Raw genomic sequence first — 20023 nt, 5'->3', positions numbered from 1 at the left:
CCGCGTTTTTTGGCTTTAATCAAGCCCTTAAAAGTTTTCTCGAGGTCGGTGTACCGCTCGAAATCCCCGACCTTACCGTGTCTGCGGAAGCGTTTAAACGCGGCGGACTTCTCGCTGTTCGCGTCGGTGCAATCCTTATCCCACCACGGAGTGGGAGGTCGTTTGCGAACGGAAACACCCGGAACACGTTTCGTCTGTGCTTGCAGCGCACAATCGATGATTAGACGCGCGAGAAAGGAGTACTCATCCAGTGGAGGAAGTGTTTCAATCGATTGACTGGCATCAATAACCGCGGACGCAAATTTTTGCCAGTCAATGTTTTTCGTAAGATCGTACGCGATGTCAACCGAGCGAGTAGAAGATGAACCATTGGTAATATAAATTTTGATTGGCAAGTGGTCACTACCGTAGGGATCTTGGATTACTTTCCACGAGCAATCCAACGATAGTGAGCTCGAACAGAGGGAGAGGTCTAATCTACTTTCTCTTGCTGGAGGTTTGGCTACTCGTGTTACTTCCCCAGTGTTTAGAATTGTCATATTGAAGCTATCGCAAAGGTCGTATATCAACGTTGAGCGGTTGTCATCGTACAGTTCCCCCCAGCCTGTACCGTGGGAGTTAAAATCTCCTAATATCAACCGAGGCTCATTCCTAGTTGAACACTCAGTCGGTTAACAACGTCCCGGTCTCAGTCACGCGGCATCTAGTTTTTTTCGGAGTTTTTTTCCGCCCGAGCGGTTTTTTCACCCCCCATTGGGTGCCCCAAGTGACCAGTGTGCAACAGAGGAAGTGGAATTCCATGGGCCGAGCCCCTTGGAGTTGCCATCCAGCTTTAATTCACCCCGGTAATCCATCCGGTCGTCAAGCCATTTTTTCATCATCGTGCCGACCCACCAACACCAACATCACCACCAGCAGCAGCAAACGGACCATCTAGCTGCACCGGCTGATAGGTTGTTTACAACCGGCATAAGTATTAGACAATACATTTTGCAAGTCCATTGCCTCCCTATTGTAGTTAAATTTTGCCTCGTGGCGCGTGACTCTGTCTCTCACCCCTGGTAGGGGAGTATGGGTCATAGTAAGACAACTTTTTGCAAGTAGATATAAGTTTTTTTTTTGTTTTTTTTTGTTTCGATTTTTTTTTTTTTCTTTTTGATTTGTTCGTACGTCGGGCAAAAAATTTAATTACTAGTAATTAAAATTAATTAATTAGTGAAGGTTTTAATTTTTTTCCTTCTTAAGTGGTTGCGCACCGCTTTTGCGCAACACTTATGGCATCTTCCGATGCCTACGTTACGCGAACCAGATACTATGAACCGTCTTCGAAAGGACCATGGGTTGTCTTTTTTCGGCCCAAAAATAAACCTTTGAAAACTCTCGACATAACGAGAGATTTGCTGCGTAAGTATCCGGGAATCTTGGTACACAAAGAAAGATTCAACAAACTGCGTGTAGAAGCACCGACTTATGATGTGGCAAATAAAATTGCTGATCACGAGCTTTTTAGTGTTGAGTATAACATCTACATCCCTTCTCGAGATGTGGAGATAGAAGGCGTGGTCTCCGACGCGAGTCTGACTGTCGAGGACTTGAAACATGCCTCGGGAACGTTTAAAAACTCGACATTCGCTACCGCGCTAGTGAAGATACTGGATGTAAGGCAACTGCATTCAGCATCTTTGCTAGACGGTAAAAAAGTTTATAAACATTCAGACTCGTTCCGGGTGACTTTCGCAGGTTCAGTTCTCCCAAACTTTGTTAAAATTGATGGTGCTTTTTTTCCGGTGCGGTTGTTTGTACAGAGGGTATATAATTGTACCAACTGCAAAAGGCTGGGACACTCGGCCAGCCATTGCGGCAACAAAACTCGTTGTGGCAAATGTGGTGAAAACCACAAAGAGGATTCTTGCCACAAAGAATCAGTAAAATGCGCTTACTGTGGCGAGAATCCTCACCCCTTGCAGGAGTGCCCGATGTACAAACAGCACTCCGATAAAGTGCAGCGTTCAATCTCTGGACGCTCCAAGCAGACATATGCTCAAATGTTGAAGGCTGCATCAGCCGTCCAAGATGCAAACCAATTTTCGGTTTTGTCAGTTGAAGAATCGGACTCTGACTCATCCGATGAAGGTGATTCTACGGTGGTACACGCACCTTCAAAAATGGACGGTTCCTCAAAAAGAAAATGCCCCTCCCCGAAAGTGCGCCGTAAGAAAACTAAAGTCACCTCCAGACGATTGCCAAATTCCCAGGGTAATGGGGATGAAAAAACAAAACCGAAGGCTCCTGTTGATCCAATCCCTGGATGCAGCAAGAATTTTCCGCCATTGCCCAACAAAGATAAAAAAAATAAAAAAGCTGCTCCTCAAACTTCTCAAAATAAATCCAAGTCCGAACGAGGTTTGCTAGCTTTTTCGGACATTGTGGAATTCATATTAAACATGTTCAACATACAAGACCCTCTAAGAAGCTTAGTTTCTGCCTTGCTTCCAACATTAGAATCATATCTTAAGCAATTGACTGTTTCATGGCCCCTCCTTGCATCAATCATATCTTTCGATGGATAATTCGTCGAACGAGGTTGAAGATATGATCACTGTGCTACAGTGGAACTGCCGTAGTCTAGTGCCTAAACTAGACTCGTTCAAATTTTTACTTCACAATTCTGATTGTGATATATTTGCTCTCTGTGAAACATGGCTTTCTTCCGATAAAGAACTCAACTTCCACGATTTTAACATTATACGCCTGGATAGAGACGATTCTTATGGAGGAGTACTTTTAGGGATCAAAAAGTGCTACCCTTTCTACAAAATTTCCCTTCCTGCTCTATCCGGCGTCGAAATCGTTGCTTGCCAAATAAATGTGAAGAACAAAGATCTTTGCATAGCTTCAGTATACGTTCCACCAAGAACCTCCATTAGCCGTAGTCAACTCTGGAATCTAGTTTCGATTCTTCCATCCCCAGTATTAATTCTGGGTGATATGAACTCCCATGGTACTGGGTGGGGCGATCTATATGACGACAATAGAGCGGCTATTTTTTACGATTTATGTGACGATTTCAATTTGACTATTTTGAACACTGGTGAAGCGACACGTATAGCAAAACCTCCGGCTCGAGAAAGCCGACTCGACCTATCTTTGTGTTCAAGATCGCTATCATTGGATTGTCAGTGGAAGGTTATCAATGATCCCCATGGTAGCGATCATTTGCCAATCATCATTTCAATAAAGTGTGGCCCTCACTCTGCAGAACCATCTCGGGTTCCATTTGATCTTACAAGGAACATCGACTGGCAGAAATATGCAACGGCGGTGACAATCGGTGTCGAATCAATAGATGCGCTTCCACCATTGGAAGAATATCGATTCCTAGCCGATTTGATTTACAAAAGCTCACTGGAAGCACAAAAAAGAAAAGTTCCAAGTGCACCCTTTAAAAGGAGACCAGCCACACCTGGTTGGGACGAAGAATGCACAAAATTGTATGTAGAAAAATCTGATGCTTTCAAAGCTTTTCGTAGACACAAAACCTCCACTTACTTCGAGGAATATTCAAAGCTTGAGACAAAGCTGAAACAATTAATCAAAGCAAAAAAACGCGGTTATTGGCGCAATTTCGTCGAGGGACTCTCACGAGAAACCTCAATGAACACCTTGTGGAGGGTGGCTCGCAACATGCGTAACCGCTCATCTTTCAATGAGAGTGAAGAATACTCCAACCGATGGATATTCGATTTCGCTAAAAAGGTCTGTCCGGACTCAGTTCCAGCACAAAATATTCTTCGAGAAGCGTCTCCTAGTGGCGGCTCTCTGGATAGACCATTCTCAATGCTGGATTTCTCTATGGCTCTTCTTTCATCGAACAACTCCTCACCGGGAAGCGATATGATTAAATTCAATCTTCTGAAAAATCTCCCAGATATCGCTAAAAGACGCTTGCTAGATTTATTCAATTCCTTGCTAGAAAACAACATTGTACCGCCTGAATGGAGACAGGTCAAAGTAATAGCCATTAAAAAACCTGGCAAATCAGCGTCTGACCATAACTCATACCGTCCGATTGCTATGCTTTCGTGCATTAGGAAATTGATGGAGAAAATGATCCTTCGGAGACTCGATCACTGGGTCGAATCAAATAACTTGCTATCAAATACACAGTTTGGGTTCCGCAAGAGCAAAGGAACAAACGATTGTCTAGCGCTGCTTTCCACAGATATTCAACTGGCCTTTGCACACAAGGAGCAATTGGCTTCAGTATTCTTGGACATTAAGGGGGCTTTTGATTCAGTTTCCATTGAAATTCTGTCAGACAACCTGCACAGATGTGGACTTTCTGGAATTTTAAATAATTTCTTGTACAATTTGTTGTCAGAAAAGCAAATGAACTTTTCCCTTGGACAACTGACAACTTCCAGAATTAGTTACATGGGCCTGCCCCAAGGCTCATGTCTCAGCCCTCTTCTTTATAACTTTTATGTCAAAGATATCGACAACTGTTTGGCAGAACAATGCACGCTAAGACAACTTGCAGATGACGGTGTGGTTTCCGTAAGAGGTCCACATGCCGTGGACTTGCAAAATTCCTTAGATAACTTGTCTTCTTGGGCTATGAATCTAGGGATCGAATTCTCACCGCAGAAAACTGAACTGGTAGTGTTTACTCGAAAGCGGTACCCAGCCCAAATGCAACTTAATCTTTTAGGCAGAAACATTACTCAATCATTGTCTTTCAAGTACCTTGGGGTCTGGTTTGATTCAAAGTGCACTTGGAATGCCCATATTACGTATTTGAAGCAAAAATGTCAGCAGAGGATGAACTTTCTCCGTTCAATTTGCGGCACATGGTGGGGTGCTCATCCGGGAGACCTCATAACGCTTTATAAAACAACTATTCTCTCTGTTCTAGAGTACGGCTCTTTCTGCTTTCTCTCGGCAAGAAAAAGTCACCTAATAAAATTGGAACGAATTCAATATCGTTGTCTGCGTATTGCTCTAGGCTGTATGCACTCAACGCATAACATGAGTCTCGAGGTTCTGGCAGGAGTAACACCCCTCCAGAACCGTTTCTGGGAGCTCTCTCTCAGAATACTAATCAAATGCGGAGTGACGAACACACTTATAATTGCTAATTTTGAAGAAATTCTTGGGCTGAACACACAATCTCGATTTATGAGAATCTACCACCACTACATATCATCAGATATGTGTCTTCCTTGTTATACTCCAGACCGTGTTCACTTCACCAATCGCAGTTCCTCAATTGAATATGATCTGACCATGAAACAAGCAACTCATGGGATTCCCGATCAACTTCGACCTATTATTATTCCGCGTATTTTTACTGAAAAGTACCAACAAGTCAATTGCATGAAAAGATATTTTACAGACGGGTCCCGTCTCAATGGATCCACTGGCTTCGGTGTCTTCAATGAAAACTCTAGCGCCTTCCGCAAACTTCAGGAACCTTGTTCCGTTTTTGTTGCTGAGCTGGCAGCAATCAACTTCGCATTGGGGATGATTTCCAACATGCCCGCAGACCATTACTTCATCTTCTCGGATAGTCTCAGTTCCATTGAGGCTATTCGGTCGATGAAACCAAGTAGGCACTCATCTTATTTCCTTTCAAAGGTAAGGGAGCAGATGTGTGTGCTGGTCGAAAGATCATATATGATTACCTTTGTATGGGTCCCCTCACATTGCTCAATCCCAGGCAATGAGAAGGCGGACTCTCTCGCAAAGGTGGGCGCGCAGGAAGGCGAATTGTATGACAGGCAAATTTCACACGATGAATTTTACCATTTAGTGCGTCAGAGTACCTTTTCGAGTTGGCAAACCGATTGGGACACTGGAAATCTTGGACGGTGGTTACATTCAATTATTCCTAATGTTTCTTCGAGAGCGTGGTTTAAAGGCTTGGGCTTAAGTCGTGACTTCATTCGCGTGATGAGTAGACTTATGTCCAACCACTACTCGCTAGATGCTCATCTCAATAGAATAAACCTCGTGGACAGCAACATCTGTCGGTGTGGAAACGGTTACGATGACATCGAACACGCAGTTTGGCAATGTACGGATAATGACGCCGCCAGAGAGCGACTTTTGAATACCCTCGAGGCCCAAGGAAGACAACCCTATGTTCCTATCAGAGACGTGTTGGCAACCCGTGATCTCTGCTATATGCAGTCCGTTTATGTTTTTCTTCAAATGTCTAGTATAAGAATTTAATTCCTTTTGTCTTTTGTCTCTCTTTATTAGTTTTTGTTTGTCTTGTCCCCCCGTCTCGATGAGTCTCATCGTCGCCCACTGGTCACCCACCACAGCCGGTCGAACTCCGGACGAAGCTAGAACAGCACTACCGTTCATACTGGCGACAACGCTCTGATGAGACAACGAAACCCTACCCCAAGCTCCTCCCCTGATCCTATCCTTCAAAAATGTACCCTTCTAACCTCGAGTAAGCCGCGAGTAATCGGCCCAACTCCTACTAGACATAGAATTAAGTGAATCTTGTTACACACAGTGAACAATGAATTATCGGCTCCGTAAAGCTAACGCGATTGAGCCTTCCAAATAAACGAACTAGATAAAAAAAAAAAAAAAAACCGAGGCTCAGGTAAAACTGAGCAGATATCTGAGAAACCTTGGCGAGAAATCGCAGTTCTCGGAGGAAGATATACTGAGGCAATACTGAGACTTTTACCTCGAACATTTACCTGACATGCAACTACTTCAATGCCTGTCACGGAAGGCAGATCGATTCTATAAAAGGAATGGAGTTTGTTGATCCCGAGAAGCACCCCTCCATACGAATCTGCTCGATCAAGGCGAATAATGTTAAAATCGTGGAAAGGAAGATTTGTGTCTGAAGAGAGCCATGTTTCACAAAGAGCAAATGCATCACAAAGTGAGGAGTGAACTAAAAATTTGAATGCGTCAAGTTTTGGTATAAGACTTCTACAGTTCCACTGCAGAACTGAGATCATATCCCCGACCTCATTTGGAGAATTATCCATCAAAGGATATGATCGATGCAAGGAAGGACCACTTGGAAGCTAGTTGCTTCAAAAGAGTTTTCACAATTGGAAGCACTAAATTAATAATGTTCCTCGTTGAGTCAGAGACATTGAATATATTGAAGATGCTCTCCACAATTCCAGAAAACGTGAACATGGGAGCATGTTCTTGCTGATTTTTCAGCTGTTCTTCTGGCTGAAAAAATGGGATATCTGGGGTTTTAGATGATCCCGGAAGTGGCGGAAAGTCTTTGTTAAAATTACAAACTTTAAATCCCGGTGGTGGGGGTTTTGGTACATTTCCGCTACCTCTTAAATTTGTCAAGGTTGGTTGAGAGTCCAAACGAGAGGCCTTACGAGGTTTTTGGATGACGTTTGTTTTGCATCGCTTCCTCGGGTTGCCGTTAAAGACAAAGGGACGATCCTCACCAACCTCTGAATCAGAGCCCTGATCATCATGTGGCAGGAGGTGGAATGTGTTGTTGCTTTTTTGGGTAGTTTGGGAAGATGAAGCGGTCATTTTCAAAATTTCTGCTAGTGAACGCTTAGAGCGAGCTTCCAATGACCGCTTAAGTTTTTCTCCCTGCTGTTTGTACTTCGGGCAATCACTCAGAGCATGCGGAGTATCCTTGCAGTAAACACATTTTGGGGTAGCACCACAAGGACCTTCCGTATGCACCTCCCCACATTGATCGCAGCGCGGTTTGTTTGAGCAATAGTCTGCGGTGTGACCTAGTTGCTTGCATTTTAAGCAATTCATTACCCTCGGTACAAACAAGCGTACAGGTAGTCGAACCTTCCCAATTGTGACGTAGTCAGGTAATGCCGATCCTGAAAAGGTCACACGAAACGAGTCTGATAAGGTATACCTTTTTTTCGTACCTATGAGCGACACTGACTGCAGTTGAGTGCAGTCCAGTATCTTGACTCTTGGGAGGCAACGATTTTTGAAGATGCCGAAGGATTCGGCGTGCAAGAAATCTTCGCAAGTTAGACTCGCTTCGGTGACCACTCCTTCAATTTCTACATCACAACTGGGGACGTAGACTCGATATTCTATCGAAAAACGCTCGCATGCAACGATCTGGTTGGCCTGCTTCCGGTCGTCAACGGTAACTCGCAGTTTGTTTGGCGTCACCTTAAAAATGTCGGTAACGGCCGAGAAATGTGTTGTCAGATCTTTAGAAATCCGAGTAATATTCAAAGGTTTTTGTTTGGGCCGGAAAAATACAACCCACGGACCTTTCGAGTCATCAGGGTATGCCTTGTGGCGGGGGGTCGCAGAAGTTTTTGGGGGAACGGGTGGAGTAGGGGGAACAGGTAGACGAGGTGGCGATGGTGGAGAAGGGGGAGTAGGAGGAGAAGGAGGCAGTGGTTTGACACTCCCTTTAGGGTAGGCTCCAGTGTTTTTGTTGGTGAGCAAATCAAGTGATTCTTCAAGGATATCCATTTCCTCAGAAGAATCGAGCTTTTCAAATGAAGGAGACTTAATTGACTCATCATCTGAGATGTCAAGCGACAATCCCCCGCCTTTATTTTTGTCATCCATTGCGGTGCCTTAAGGTATCACCGCAATGGAATGTATAGAAAACTTTGATGTTAATAATTCAAATATTTTCCTTGCCACAAATTTGAAATCAATCAATAATTAAAAATGAAAAAAGAAAAAAAAAAAAAGAAGTATATGGGATAGAATCTACCGCACTCTCGGTAAATTGCTCAGCAAAAAAATTAATAATAATAAAAAAAAAACAAATAAAAACAAGGGAAACTAATGTATATAAATTAAATAATAAGCAAGAAAGGGTAAGCAACGCTGTAGGGGAATTAATCAGATCTTAAAAATCGAAAAACAAACCAAACAGAGAAAAAAAAAAACTTCTGATGAAAAAAAAAAATTACTTATCTCCCTATACCGGGATGGCGCGTCTTCCCAACGGAGAAGAAATCCACTATGCGATGAAGCAGTGGGTATTCTATAGATGCAGGCAAAAACACGTGCTGGCTAACAAAGGGCCCGCTTCGATAGCCCGAATCTGTTGTTGTGTTGTGGTACGGCTGATGACCTTGCTGTTGAACGATGCAAATGTGATGGTGCGATCGGATGATGGGATGACTCGGTTGATGGCGTTAAAGTTGGACGGGCGAACCTCCGGTCTCGCCGAGGCCGCTGCTTCCAGAGTAGAGCGTCTTGGTCCGCTAGTGGTACTTTTTGCTTTAGTCACTAGCAGGGGTGTGGATCAAAAAAACCCCGTTCGGGGAAAAAATCCAATATACACAGCGCAGAAAAAAAAACTTGTGACGATGGAGAGTAGCACAAAGTGAACTTGATCAGCCGAACGTTCGACAAGGAATGACTTTATCAGATAAAACAACTGTTTATGTGAAGGTCATTTCCAGCAGTCAACTTTAATTGTTTTTCTAAGCGAAGCGACAGGAGGCCAACCTGCTTGTTTCAAAGCGAAAAGAAGTCTAGAGATGTCGCGATCCAAAATGATTTGCTAATTACATTTTCATGGTACGACAGCTGAGAACAATACAGCCCGTCCAGCGCTTTCTACGAATGTCTGGTCGTCTGAAATTCTCACGAGTTCATCCAATCTCGGTGTGGCGTCGGGTAACTAGCGTTGTTTTTTTGTAGTTTAAAATAGATGGCAAAATAATAAATTATGCACAGAAAATCAAGAAAATATGGAATTATAAGAAGATTTAAGGTAACTCTATTGTTTTGACACGCACTGTATATGCAAACGACTACATGACATTACCCCAAATTTCGAACATTTTCAGTTGGGTTGTTCAAAAGCTTTCATCTTTCAAAGAACTGCTTATGATCCAAAGAAAAAGTCAACTCCAAGAGAATCAAACGACTTATGAACATTGTCAGTTGGTTTGTTCAACAGCTTATACCTGTCAAAGAACTGTTCATGATAAAAAGAAGGAAAATGAACTCTGATACAGATAAATGACTCGTGAGCAGTTTCAGTTGGATTGTTTAATAGCTATTATCTGTCAAAGATCAGCTCATGCTCATGATGTTTAGAAAGCAATCAACGCTAAGAGGGGTAAATAACTTTTTAAAAACTTCAGTTGAGTTGTTCAAAAGTTTTTATCTTTGAAAGAACAGCTGATATAAAGAAGGAGTCAGCTCCAAGAGATAGTAGTGACTTGTAAGTATTACAGAAGTTGAATTATTCAAAATTTGTATGTCCTTTTGTAAACAACGGCTCCATCCACGTATTTTTTGCCACGGAAAGCTCTCCCACGCAATTTATCAGCTCGAAAATAAATTTAGCTACCATGGTGTCACAATGTTTCACTAACAGATGCAATATGCGTGAGTCTTTCTCAGCTGATATCCACTATTATAAACTAGATCTGTTTTCATATTAATGGAACACAGGGATACTCAATCATTCGGAGTAGTAGCATTCGGTGTAATTACATTCGGGGTCATGTTTTTCATGAACACGTTGAAGACCATGATCTCCAAAACCCCATGGAATTATGAATTTGCATGCAATCAAAGAGCTTTCATCAAATAACGAGCCTAAATGTTGTATCTGTATGTTGAAAAAAACATATTGCAATACAAGAGACATCAGCATATTTCAATACAAGAGAAACGCGGTATTAAAAGTTCTCCAAATCATCGTGGAGCTTAGATCTTGAAGTTATACAGGTTCAACAAAGCATTGTATCTTTATAGAGTTTTTTTTTATTATATTTTGACCCTTAGGGGTTAATGAAATTTAATGAAATTCTACACAGCTAAAATTATTTTGTAATTTTACATGAATTTCCATGCACATAAAAAGAGCATGCATATTCATGTAAAATTTAACTTTAAATTTACATGCATGTAAAATTAAACGTCACTTGAATTTAACATGGATTGTTTAGATGGGCTCACCTTGTAATCTTACAGGACAATTAGAATTACGCGCACACGGGAAAAAATCCCATCTCCGAAATGAGAAAAATGACTCATGATTTCATGAACACAGCGTATTTTCATGTTATGAAAATACACCATGAATAATATTAATGATATCATGAGCAACTTTTGCGTAACGCTGCAAACATTTCCAAAATCATGAATAATCCGAGTTGAAATCATGAGCTAAATTCATGGGTTTAACTTTCAACCAAAAAACGCAAAAAGAATAAAATAAAGCATCAAACTGGATTCGAACCAAGAACCTTGAGATCATTGGATTCATACTTTGACCACTAGACTATCAGTACTTGTATAAAATGGAAGACAAAAGGCGTATAAGAGATACCTATGTAGTGCGGTTTATGAATACGGTTTTTCAAGTACGTGTAACGCTTGTAGCGGTCTTGATTCCACTGCATTATGAAATCATGAATTTCCATGACGAAATTATGAATCATTGTTACGATTTCATGGGATGGCAAGTTTTTTCATTTCATGATTTTTTATTCATGAAAATGGAATCGGATTTATTTCCGTGCATTCACTTTTTGAACGAATTTGCAGAAAATCGAACTGATTGTCAAGTACGCGGAATTATCACCCACGCGGAATAACCTGTCTTCATGGCACAGTACATACCCTACATCACTGCACCCCACCACTGCATCAAAACGATCAGTAAGGAGAAAAAAGGAACCACGAGCGCCTTTTGGGAATGTTTTTCTACTTTTCCATATCCAAATTTTTGATTTTCTGAACGAACTAAAGGTGCTCTCTGTATAGAACCGCTTAAATCAATATTTTGTCTGTCATCCATTTTCTATTTGTGGACGCGCGTATGCACGATAAATCGTTCCACATAACCAAAACTGAGCGCACAAAACAAAACAAACCGAGCGTCCGCCATATTAGCTTTCTCAATGTTTGTTGATTTGAATTTACACGAACAGGTAAATTTATAGGTTTTATCGTTGAAAATCCGATGATCTTCGATAAGTTTTTACATCGCGTGGAGAATAATACACTGCAAGAGAAAATAAATCGGATAAACGTGTAATTTTATGAGTTTTATCATGCTCTTTAAATGTGCATGATTTTTAATGTAAAATTAAATTCAAAGATAGCTTAAAGCAATGTAATTTTAAAATGGTTTTCGTTTACATGTCATGTAAAATTCCTTATTTTTTGCTGTGTATGGGACACATAGTTGTGTTGACATAATGTATTAAGTTCATAACATAATGCGAAGTATATAGTTGTGTTATGACAATATCTCTGAATCTCCTAATTGTCTTGGAGTTGAAATCTGGATATTTTACAGGCTCATCGAAATCTAATTTTCAAAATCTTAACTCCAGGATCCTTTAAATAAGCCTCAGAAAAAATGTGACAGAAACGGTTAATCAGATTTAATCTTTAAACTCTAGCTTTCAGAATCATAATGGCATAACTGCAACGACCGATCCTCTCATCCATAAAAACATTTTTTTTTCGTAAAACAAACACTGGATTGTTTTACGAATATTTTTGTTTTTATGGATGTTCCAAGAAAATGATTTTTTGGGTCTGCCTCACCCAACCGGGGGATGTAAGATTCGCTTACAATTATGTGGGATTCATCATCAGAGGATGTTAGTGGAGACCGCATGAACCGAGGATGCGATATACCTAACTGCGGTCCAATGCAAGAAAATTGGAGACCGAAAAATGTAGAGTGTATTAGTGAGGTAAATTAGTTATGTCGAAAAAAATAGGACTCGAACCACGATTATGCGATTATCAGACCTGTGCTTTCTCCACTGCTCTCTCCATGCTCCTGAATATGGATAGCCTAAAAGCAAAGATGAAGCGATCATTTTCTCGCATACTTGACTTCGTATGCTTTTTCTGCTGGAGAGATTCGGTGCAAGTGTGTGCGTCGTTCTACAATGTTCTACAATGTGCGTCGTTCTACAAGCTTACTGGTATAGTCGAAAGCGTAGATATAACACGAAATAAAAAAGACAAAAAACCATTACATTGCCTGCATGTTCAATTTCTAACATTCGTTGCGATGTTCATGAACAGAGGATGATAGGAAATGGAACTAACATTCATTGTAATAGATTTTTGGTTTGCGTGTATGCTTCGATTTCCTTTTTTTCCTTGATTTGTTTTCCGTCGATCCGATGCTAGGGAGGCAGCTCCTACACCTGGACCCTACCTATCGACCCATCATCAACTCATGGACCGGGAAACAACGGCTTGCCTCAGAAAATCCTGGCGGCGCACACTAGGATGGAACCCAGGCCTTTTGGGGTGAGAGGTAATCACGTTACCACTACACTACCGCTATGCTTCGATTTCCAGCCGGGTTCCAATGCTTACTTTGTTTGTCACCCGCAGATTTTGTTACCGCCCCTTCGAAGTGTGTGGTGGACCCACCTACGCTTACATTCTCGAGTGTCTGTTAATATCTGATGACATTGACGATGGAGTTTAGGGGCTATTATGAACCGTAGACCGATTTTAAGAAAATTTTTAGAATCCCCCCCCCCCCCCCGCGTAGAAAATTGTCCATACATTTTTTTTGGAAATTTGTATGGACCATTGTGCCAAATGACACGCAATACGAATGTTTCGTACAATTGACGATAAATAGTATTAGCTACGAATCCCATTTTTATGAAAAGAGCTTAGAGGCTGTTCATTAACTACGTAGACAGTTTTTTGGGATTATTGACCCCCCCCCCCCCCTGCGTAGACAATTGTGCATACAATCAATTTTAAATTTGTATGGGCCGTGGATGATTGCCAACCCCCCTAAGCTGTCTACGTAGTATATGAACAGCACCTTAAGATAACTACCAAAAACATGTTTTCAGTGTAGAGATTTTGCAGCACTGCAAAATGTAAAAGCCGTTTTTTATCCAAAAAAGTGAATTAGCTATTATATGTTTACATTTATGCAAAAAATATCACGGCTCCTACTTTCCGTTGATATTCGTCGTCCTGCTTCCAGTTGGTATCCGTCATCTCATTGGTATTCGTTCTCCTGGTTCCCTTTCAAATCCATCCTTCTGCTTCCCGTTGGTATTCGTCCTTCTGCTTCCATTTGAAACTCCCTTCCTTTTCCATTGGTATTCGTCTTCCAGCTTCCCGTTGTTATTCGTCCTCCTGCTTCAAATTGGTATCCGTCCTCCTGCTGCATCCCGTTGGAATTCATCCTCCTGCTTCCCATTGATATCCGTCCTCCCAGAATGAAACTAAGATTCACAAGAGAAAATTTTTTTTTAGTCAAATTTGGGTGAAATTAATTATTTATTGATTTGGTTGTTCGACTGGTTGTATTACCATGGAGGTAACTCTAAGACTAGAAGGTCCCGAAATAACGTGCTCAACTTTTTGGCTCAGCTCTGGTACTCTCTTCGGTCCCAAGCTAATCGATTCACCCCTCGAAACATAGGAAAAACCAATAACCCCTCATTTTATCTGTCAACATTTCATAGCGAATCAAAACAAACATTGCGTAGTACTAGAATTTCGACTAGAATGGGATACGTTAATCGTTTGCTGGGGACCAATAGGCTAGTCAAGTAGTGAGCCAATTTAAAATAGTTAGATTCGTATTGATTGTTGGTATTACCCTAGACTGAGAAAGCCATAAAAACGAAAAATTAAATATTCAGTTTACCCAAATGTGGGTACATGAAGAGAACCTAACTTTCGTGTAATAGGGAAAATGGCTCTAATGTTGGCCTATGGATCTAAGATTGGGCCCATCGCTAAAAATCTGCTATTTATCAATTGTATGCATTTAAGTAAGATGATCAAGGCATTCTACATGGTGATGATGCACACGTAAATTTGGAATTCTCTCACTACATGGTGCTAGTGTACATGTGAACTTCCTATATCTATAAGCTACACGCAAACCAAAAATCTATTACAATAAATGTTAGTTCCGTTTCCTATCATCCTCTGTTCATGAACATCGCAACGAATGTTAGGAATTGACCATGCAAGCGATGTAATGGTTTTTTGTCTTTTTTTATTTCGTGTTAGCGTGGATATTTCGACTATACCAGTAAGATTGTAGAACGATGCACGTTGTAGAACATTGTAGAACGACGCACACACTTGCCTCGAATGCCTCTATTACAATGAATGTTAGTTCCGTAATGGTTTTTTGTCTTTTTCATTTCGTGCTCTATCTACGCTTTCGACTATACCAGTAAGCTTGTAGAACGACGCACATTGTAGAACATTGTAGAACGACGCACACACTTGTCTCGAATCTCTCCAGCAGAAAAAGCATACGAAGTCGAGCATGCGAGAAAATGAGCGCTTCATATTTGCTTTTAGGCTATCCATATTCAGGAGCATGGAGAGAGCAGTGGAGAAAGCACAGGTCTGATAATCGCAATGGTTCGAGTCCAGTCGGCAACCAAAATTCCTATTTTTTTCGACACAATAAATTTACCTCACTAATACACTCCACATTTTTCGGTCTCCAATTTTCTTGCATTGGACCGCAGCTAGGTATATCGCATCCTCGGTTCATGCGGTCTCCACTTACATCCTCTGATGATGAATCCCACATAATTGTAAGCGAATCTTACATCATTTACATTAAGTATAACACAGCCAGTCAATTTTGATTTCTGAGAGTCACTATCAGAAATTTTCTGATCGCTATAATTTTTCTATTAAACAAAATATGAAAAAAAAAACATCTAATGATTTCAAAATTCCGATTTTTTTAAATCTGAGTATTTCCAACCTTGCTAATTGCCATCCGTATTCCGCAACCTACGACATGTCTGGTGGTTCGCAGCTAAGCTCCGCAAAGCCCTGAAGAATTAAATTCCAAAATGAGACTGATATGCCGTAACAATGCATGATGGGACAATTTCATGATTAAAGTCCTTGGATTTATCACTCAATGTGAAAGTAGATACCAATTGGTAGTGCAACGTGGTGTTATCTCAAAATAGACAGAAATCCATATGGGATTGATATGTAATTATTAGATCAAATGTAATGTCAAACACAAATATTTATGCCATACTCACATTATTCCCTGCTTAGCTACAGACGGCGCATAGCTTTAGGCTTCATTCACACAACTAGATTACATTCACGATCGTAATCAGCTATTTGTTGTTGTTCATTCACATTTCCAGATTCCAACGAGAACGCTTCCATACAGGCGAACGACGACTCGTCGATCAAGAACGGAAGGTAAGTGTGTCATTATGCATGAATGAAGTGAAGGGGCGGTGTGGTGAGAATAAATGGACATAATTGTGCTGTCGGAAGAACTGGTTTAATCTGTTACATATATCCGGTCTTGTACGGTCGTTTACTAGTAGGATACGGACATGGTTGCAGTTTGCAACGTCTGGTTTGTGGGACGGAACTGTTGTTTGATTTTTGTATGGCTTCATTATGATTCTCTACATATTTTGTTTGCTGCAGATGAAGTACCTAGATTGAAAGAGTGAAAATTATTAAATAAACGATAATTTCATTTTCTTCTTCGTGGCTACGATAGTCTTATCTGAAACATCATCTTAATGCCGTGGATACACTTGTATGATCTACTATGAGCGTGAGCATTATTTGTATAATAATTATTAGCGCTGTACAACAACTATACACAAACTATTCAAGTATTTATTATGCAAATAATACTCATGCTCATAGTTTGTCATCCAAGTGTATACGCGGCATAACAATTATTATTTGATCACTTATACAATTGTTAATTGGGAGCTTTCATAGCCTATATTATTATTTTTTCAATCGTCTACTGTATGCCCAGGGAAGACAAGTAATTTCCAATCCGAAAATTTCCTAGACCGAATCGAAAATTGACCAACCACCTATGTTGTTGCTTTCTAGCTGCGCCTATACTAACTAACTACCCATTCGATATTTTTATGTGCACCGAAAAGAATAGATTCTTTAACGTATTAAATGCGACTAGAAAAAGGAATCATTAATTTACATGTTTTATACTTCCATAGCTTTCCAAATCTAGAGCAATGCATGCTCTCCAGACGACAATCCAGCAAATGTAGGTCTCTCGTGCTTATCATGTCTTTTGTAGAAAAATACTAACCACATGCTTCATTATGTATTCATTGCTTTTTCAATGAATGGCGTGCCGTGAATAAGATGCTTTGTAACAGGATTGATGAAAGTCAAACATGTATGCTGTCTTAGAATTTGTCGTGTCAGTTCAAACGATTTTTTTTTATTTCAATTGAAATAAGAAGTTTATTTACTACCAGGCTTGTAATAAATATAAAATTAGGTTAAATTCGATATACCTCATACATATAACTTGACTGCAACAATCTCATGGCTTTATATGAATTTTTATCTATGCAGTGTACGCTGTCAAAAATTCTACACATTTTTATTGGAAAACTTTCATGTTGATATGATATTCATGCGTGCCTGGTAGCAGGTTACTTTTTTGTAACTTGGTCACTTATCAAGCCGGTCACTTTCTTCAGCTAAGAGCCTTTGACTCCGTTTAAATCTTAAACCAGCTTTACCCATATAAAGGTTTTCTATTAAGCGTTTCCTATCTTTAAAGTTGAATAAAACAAACTGTGTGTGAGATATGGACGAGATTTATTTTACGATTGAAAGGCCTATCAATAGCATTATGTATGGAATATGACATTGTTTAAATGGCCGCCTCGGTTTCGCTTGGTGGCGTGCATCCGAGAGGCCCAATTTTCCATGACTCTGCGCACAAATCGGGCTGAATCTCGTTGATGGCTTGAGTAATGTTAGCTTTAAGGGCATCGGTGGTTTGCGGCATAGACCTGCGAATTAACACAACCCCACAAGAAAAAGTCTTTTGGGGGGTTAATTCACACGATCTTGGTGGCCAGTTGACATCGCCATCGTAAAATACACTGAAGTCTTTTTTTATACGGTTTTTTTTTTGTGTACACGAAGAAAACGAGATCATTTCCTTGTTTAAATATTGCATCCATTTATTTTCTTCATTCATTGTTTTCGTTTCGTTATCGAACTGACATTTGCATAGTCAGATTCTAAAACTATATGCCCTACTAATTCTTTTTCGTCACAAATTAGATCAGATCCCAGAGCGAACCAGAGTAGCTCTGAGCAACTCTGAGTAAAAGAGGTACTCAAATGAAAGCCGTCTTCACCCTCGGTTGGACGTTATAGCTCTCCATTGGAATTTGGCAAGACACACTGAATAAATGACAGCTAATTTGACACTTTTAGCTTCAACAATATGGCCGCAATACTTACTTACTTAAGGGTCCTGTGCACCACCAGCGGTGCAAAGGGCCAACGTGAAAGACTTCCATCCTGGGCGGCTGCTCGCTTTTGCCTTGGCCCAGGTCAGATTTCTATCGACTTGCTTAATTTCCTTATTGAGGCTCCGCCGCCATGAGCCCCTGGGTCTGCCTCTGCTGCGATGTCCTGCTGGATTCCAATCCAGTGCTTGCTTGCAGATTTCGTTTCCGCACCGTCGAAGTGTGTGGCCGACCCACCTCCACTTTCGCTCTGGAATTTCTGTTGCTATCGGCTTCTGATGACATCGACAATGGAGCTCGGCATTCGAGATCCAGTTGTGAGGCCACCAGGCACGAATTATATACCGCAGGCATCGGTTGATGCAGACCTGCAGCTTTTGAGTGTTCTCCGCTGATACACACCACGTCTCGCTGGCGTATAACAACACAGATTTCACGTTCGAGTTGAAAATTCGGATTTTGGTGCGTTGACTTATCTGGTTGGATCTCCATACGTTTCGTAAACTCGCAAAGGCAGCCCTAGCCTTCTTGCTTCGTGCACCTATGTCGCTCTTGGTCCCGCCGTCCGACGCTATTTGGCTGCCAAGATATTGGAAACTTTCGACCTTCTCCACTGCTTGCCCCGCTACCGTAAAGTTGGAAGGGTTGCCCGTGTTGATATCCAACGATTTGGTCTTGTTGACGTTGATGGTGAGACCCGCCGCAGAGGAGCGATCGGCTAGGTCATTGAGTTTACTCTGCATATCAGAGCGCCGTTGTGCTAGTAAAGCAACATCATCAGCCAAATCGAAGTCGTTGAGATGCTCCATGGTGATAGGCTGCCAAAGCAGCCCACGGTTCGGTACACGGTCAATTGCACCTACCATGATCTCGTCGATTACGATGAGAAACAGTAGTGGTGATAGTATACATCCTTGTCTCACACCAGCGACTACCCGGATAGGGTCGGACAAGGCTCCGTTATGCAGAACTCTGCACGTGAAAGCCTCATACTGCGCTTCGATGAGGTTGACGATTTTATCCGGGACTCCCTTGCATCTCAGGGCGCCCCACAGATTCTCGTGATTGAGACGGTCGAAAGCTTTTTCGTAGTCAATGAATACCAAATAAAGGGACTCTTGGAATTCATTGACCTGCTCTAGGATGATGCGGAGCGTGACAATATGGTCCACACAAGATCTTCCGGCACGGAATCCTGCCTGCTGCCGTCGGAGAGTCACGTCGATCTTCTCCTGTATCCGATTCAGGATAACTTTGCACAGAACTTTGACAACAATACACAGTAACATGATGGCCGCAATGAACTGTCAAAATTAGGAAATCCCTATTGGAAAACTATGGCTCTATGGCTTAATCGGAGGTGAAGAAATCACCCCCAAAATAATCTAATTTTTTTTAAGAAAATTGTTACTCAAGTTCCCTCTATCCGTTTTCAAAATAAGTTTGTTTGTATAGAGCAATTCTCGCTGAAACCTGCCACTTCATGTTCAAGGTTCTTAAACCACCATTTCTTCCGTACATATTCGATTGCTCTGGTTGTGAACTTGGATAATTCGTTATACAGCATATTGAATCGATGGACCCCTCGTTAACTAGGGGCTCGAACAGTTAAGAAAAAGATCTTTTTTCTTGCAAATTCTTGGATGATCTAAAACACCTAAAATTCTAGTAAAAATCCTAATGTTTCCATATAATTCGAAGGGAAATACCAGGGCTTTCATTTGGCATATTTGTAATTTTAGCGGTCATATTCAATTTAGCCACTATAT

The 20023-nt window shown here is 41.1% G+C and overlaps 1 protein-coding gene across 2 annotated transcripts in view; it reads left to right on the top strand.

The window, feature by feature from the left end:
- The window catches only part of pyd (polychaetoid), a 132695-nt gene that overhangs the window by 12148 nt on the left and 100524 nt on the right, over nucleotides 1–20023 (top strand). For both annotated transcript variants that reach the window (XM_065219729.1, XM_065219726.1), the window contains exon 2: nucleotides 16128–16185. In XM_065219729.1, coding sequence (XP_065075801.1) covers nucleotides 16128–16185 — 58 coding nt within the window. The remainder of the gene's footprint in view (nucleotides 1–16127; nucleotides 16186–20023) is intronic.

Source organism: Ochlerotatus camptorhynchus, unplaced genomic scaffold (assembly GCF_037179485.1).
Source record: "Ochlerotatus camptorhynchus isolate MF236.1 unplaced genomic scaffold, CSIRO-AGI_Acam_v1.1 ptg000109l, whole genome shotgun sequence".
NCBI lineage: Eukaryota > Metazoa > Arthropoda > Insecta > Diptera > Culicidae > Ochlerotatus > Ochlerotatus camptorhynchus.
Note: the sequence above shows the minus strand (reverse complement) of the source record. Positions and strands in the feature narration are given on the sequence as shown.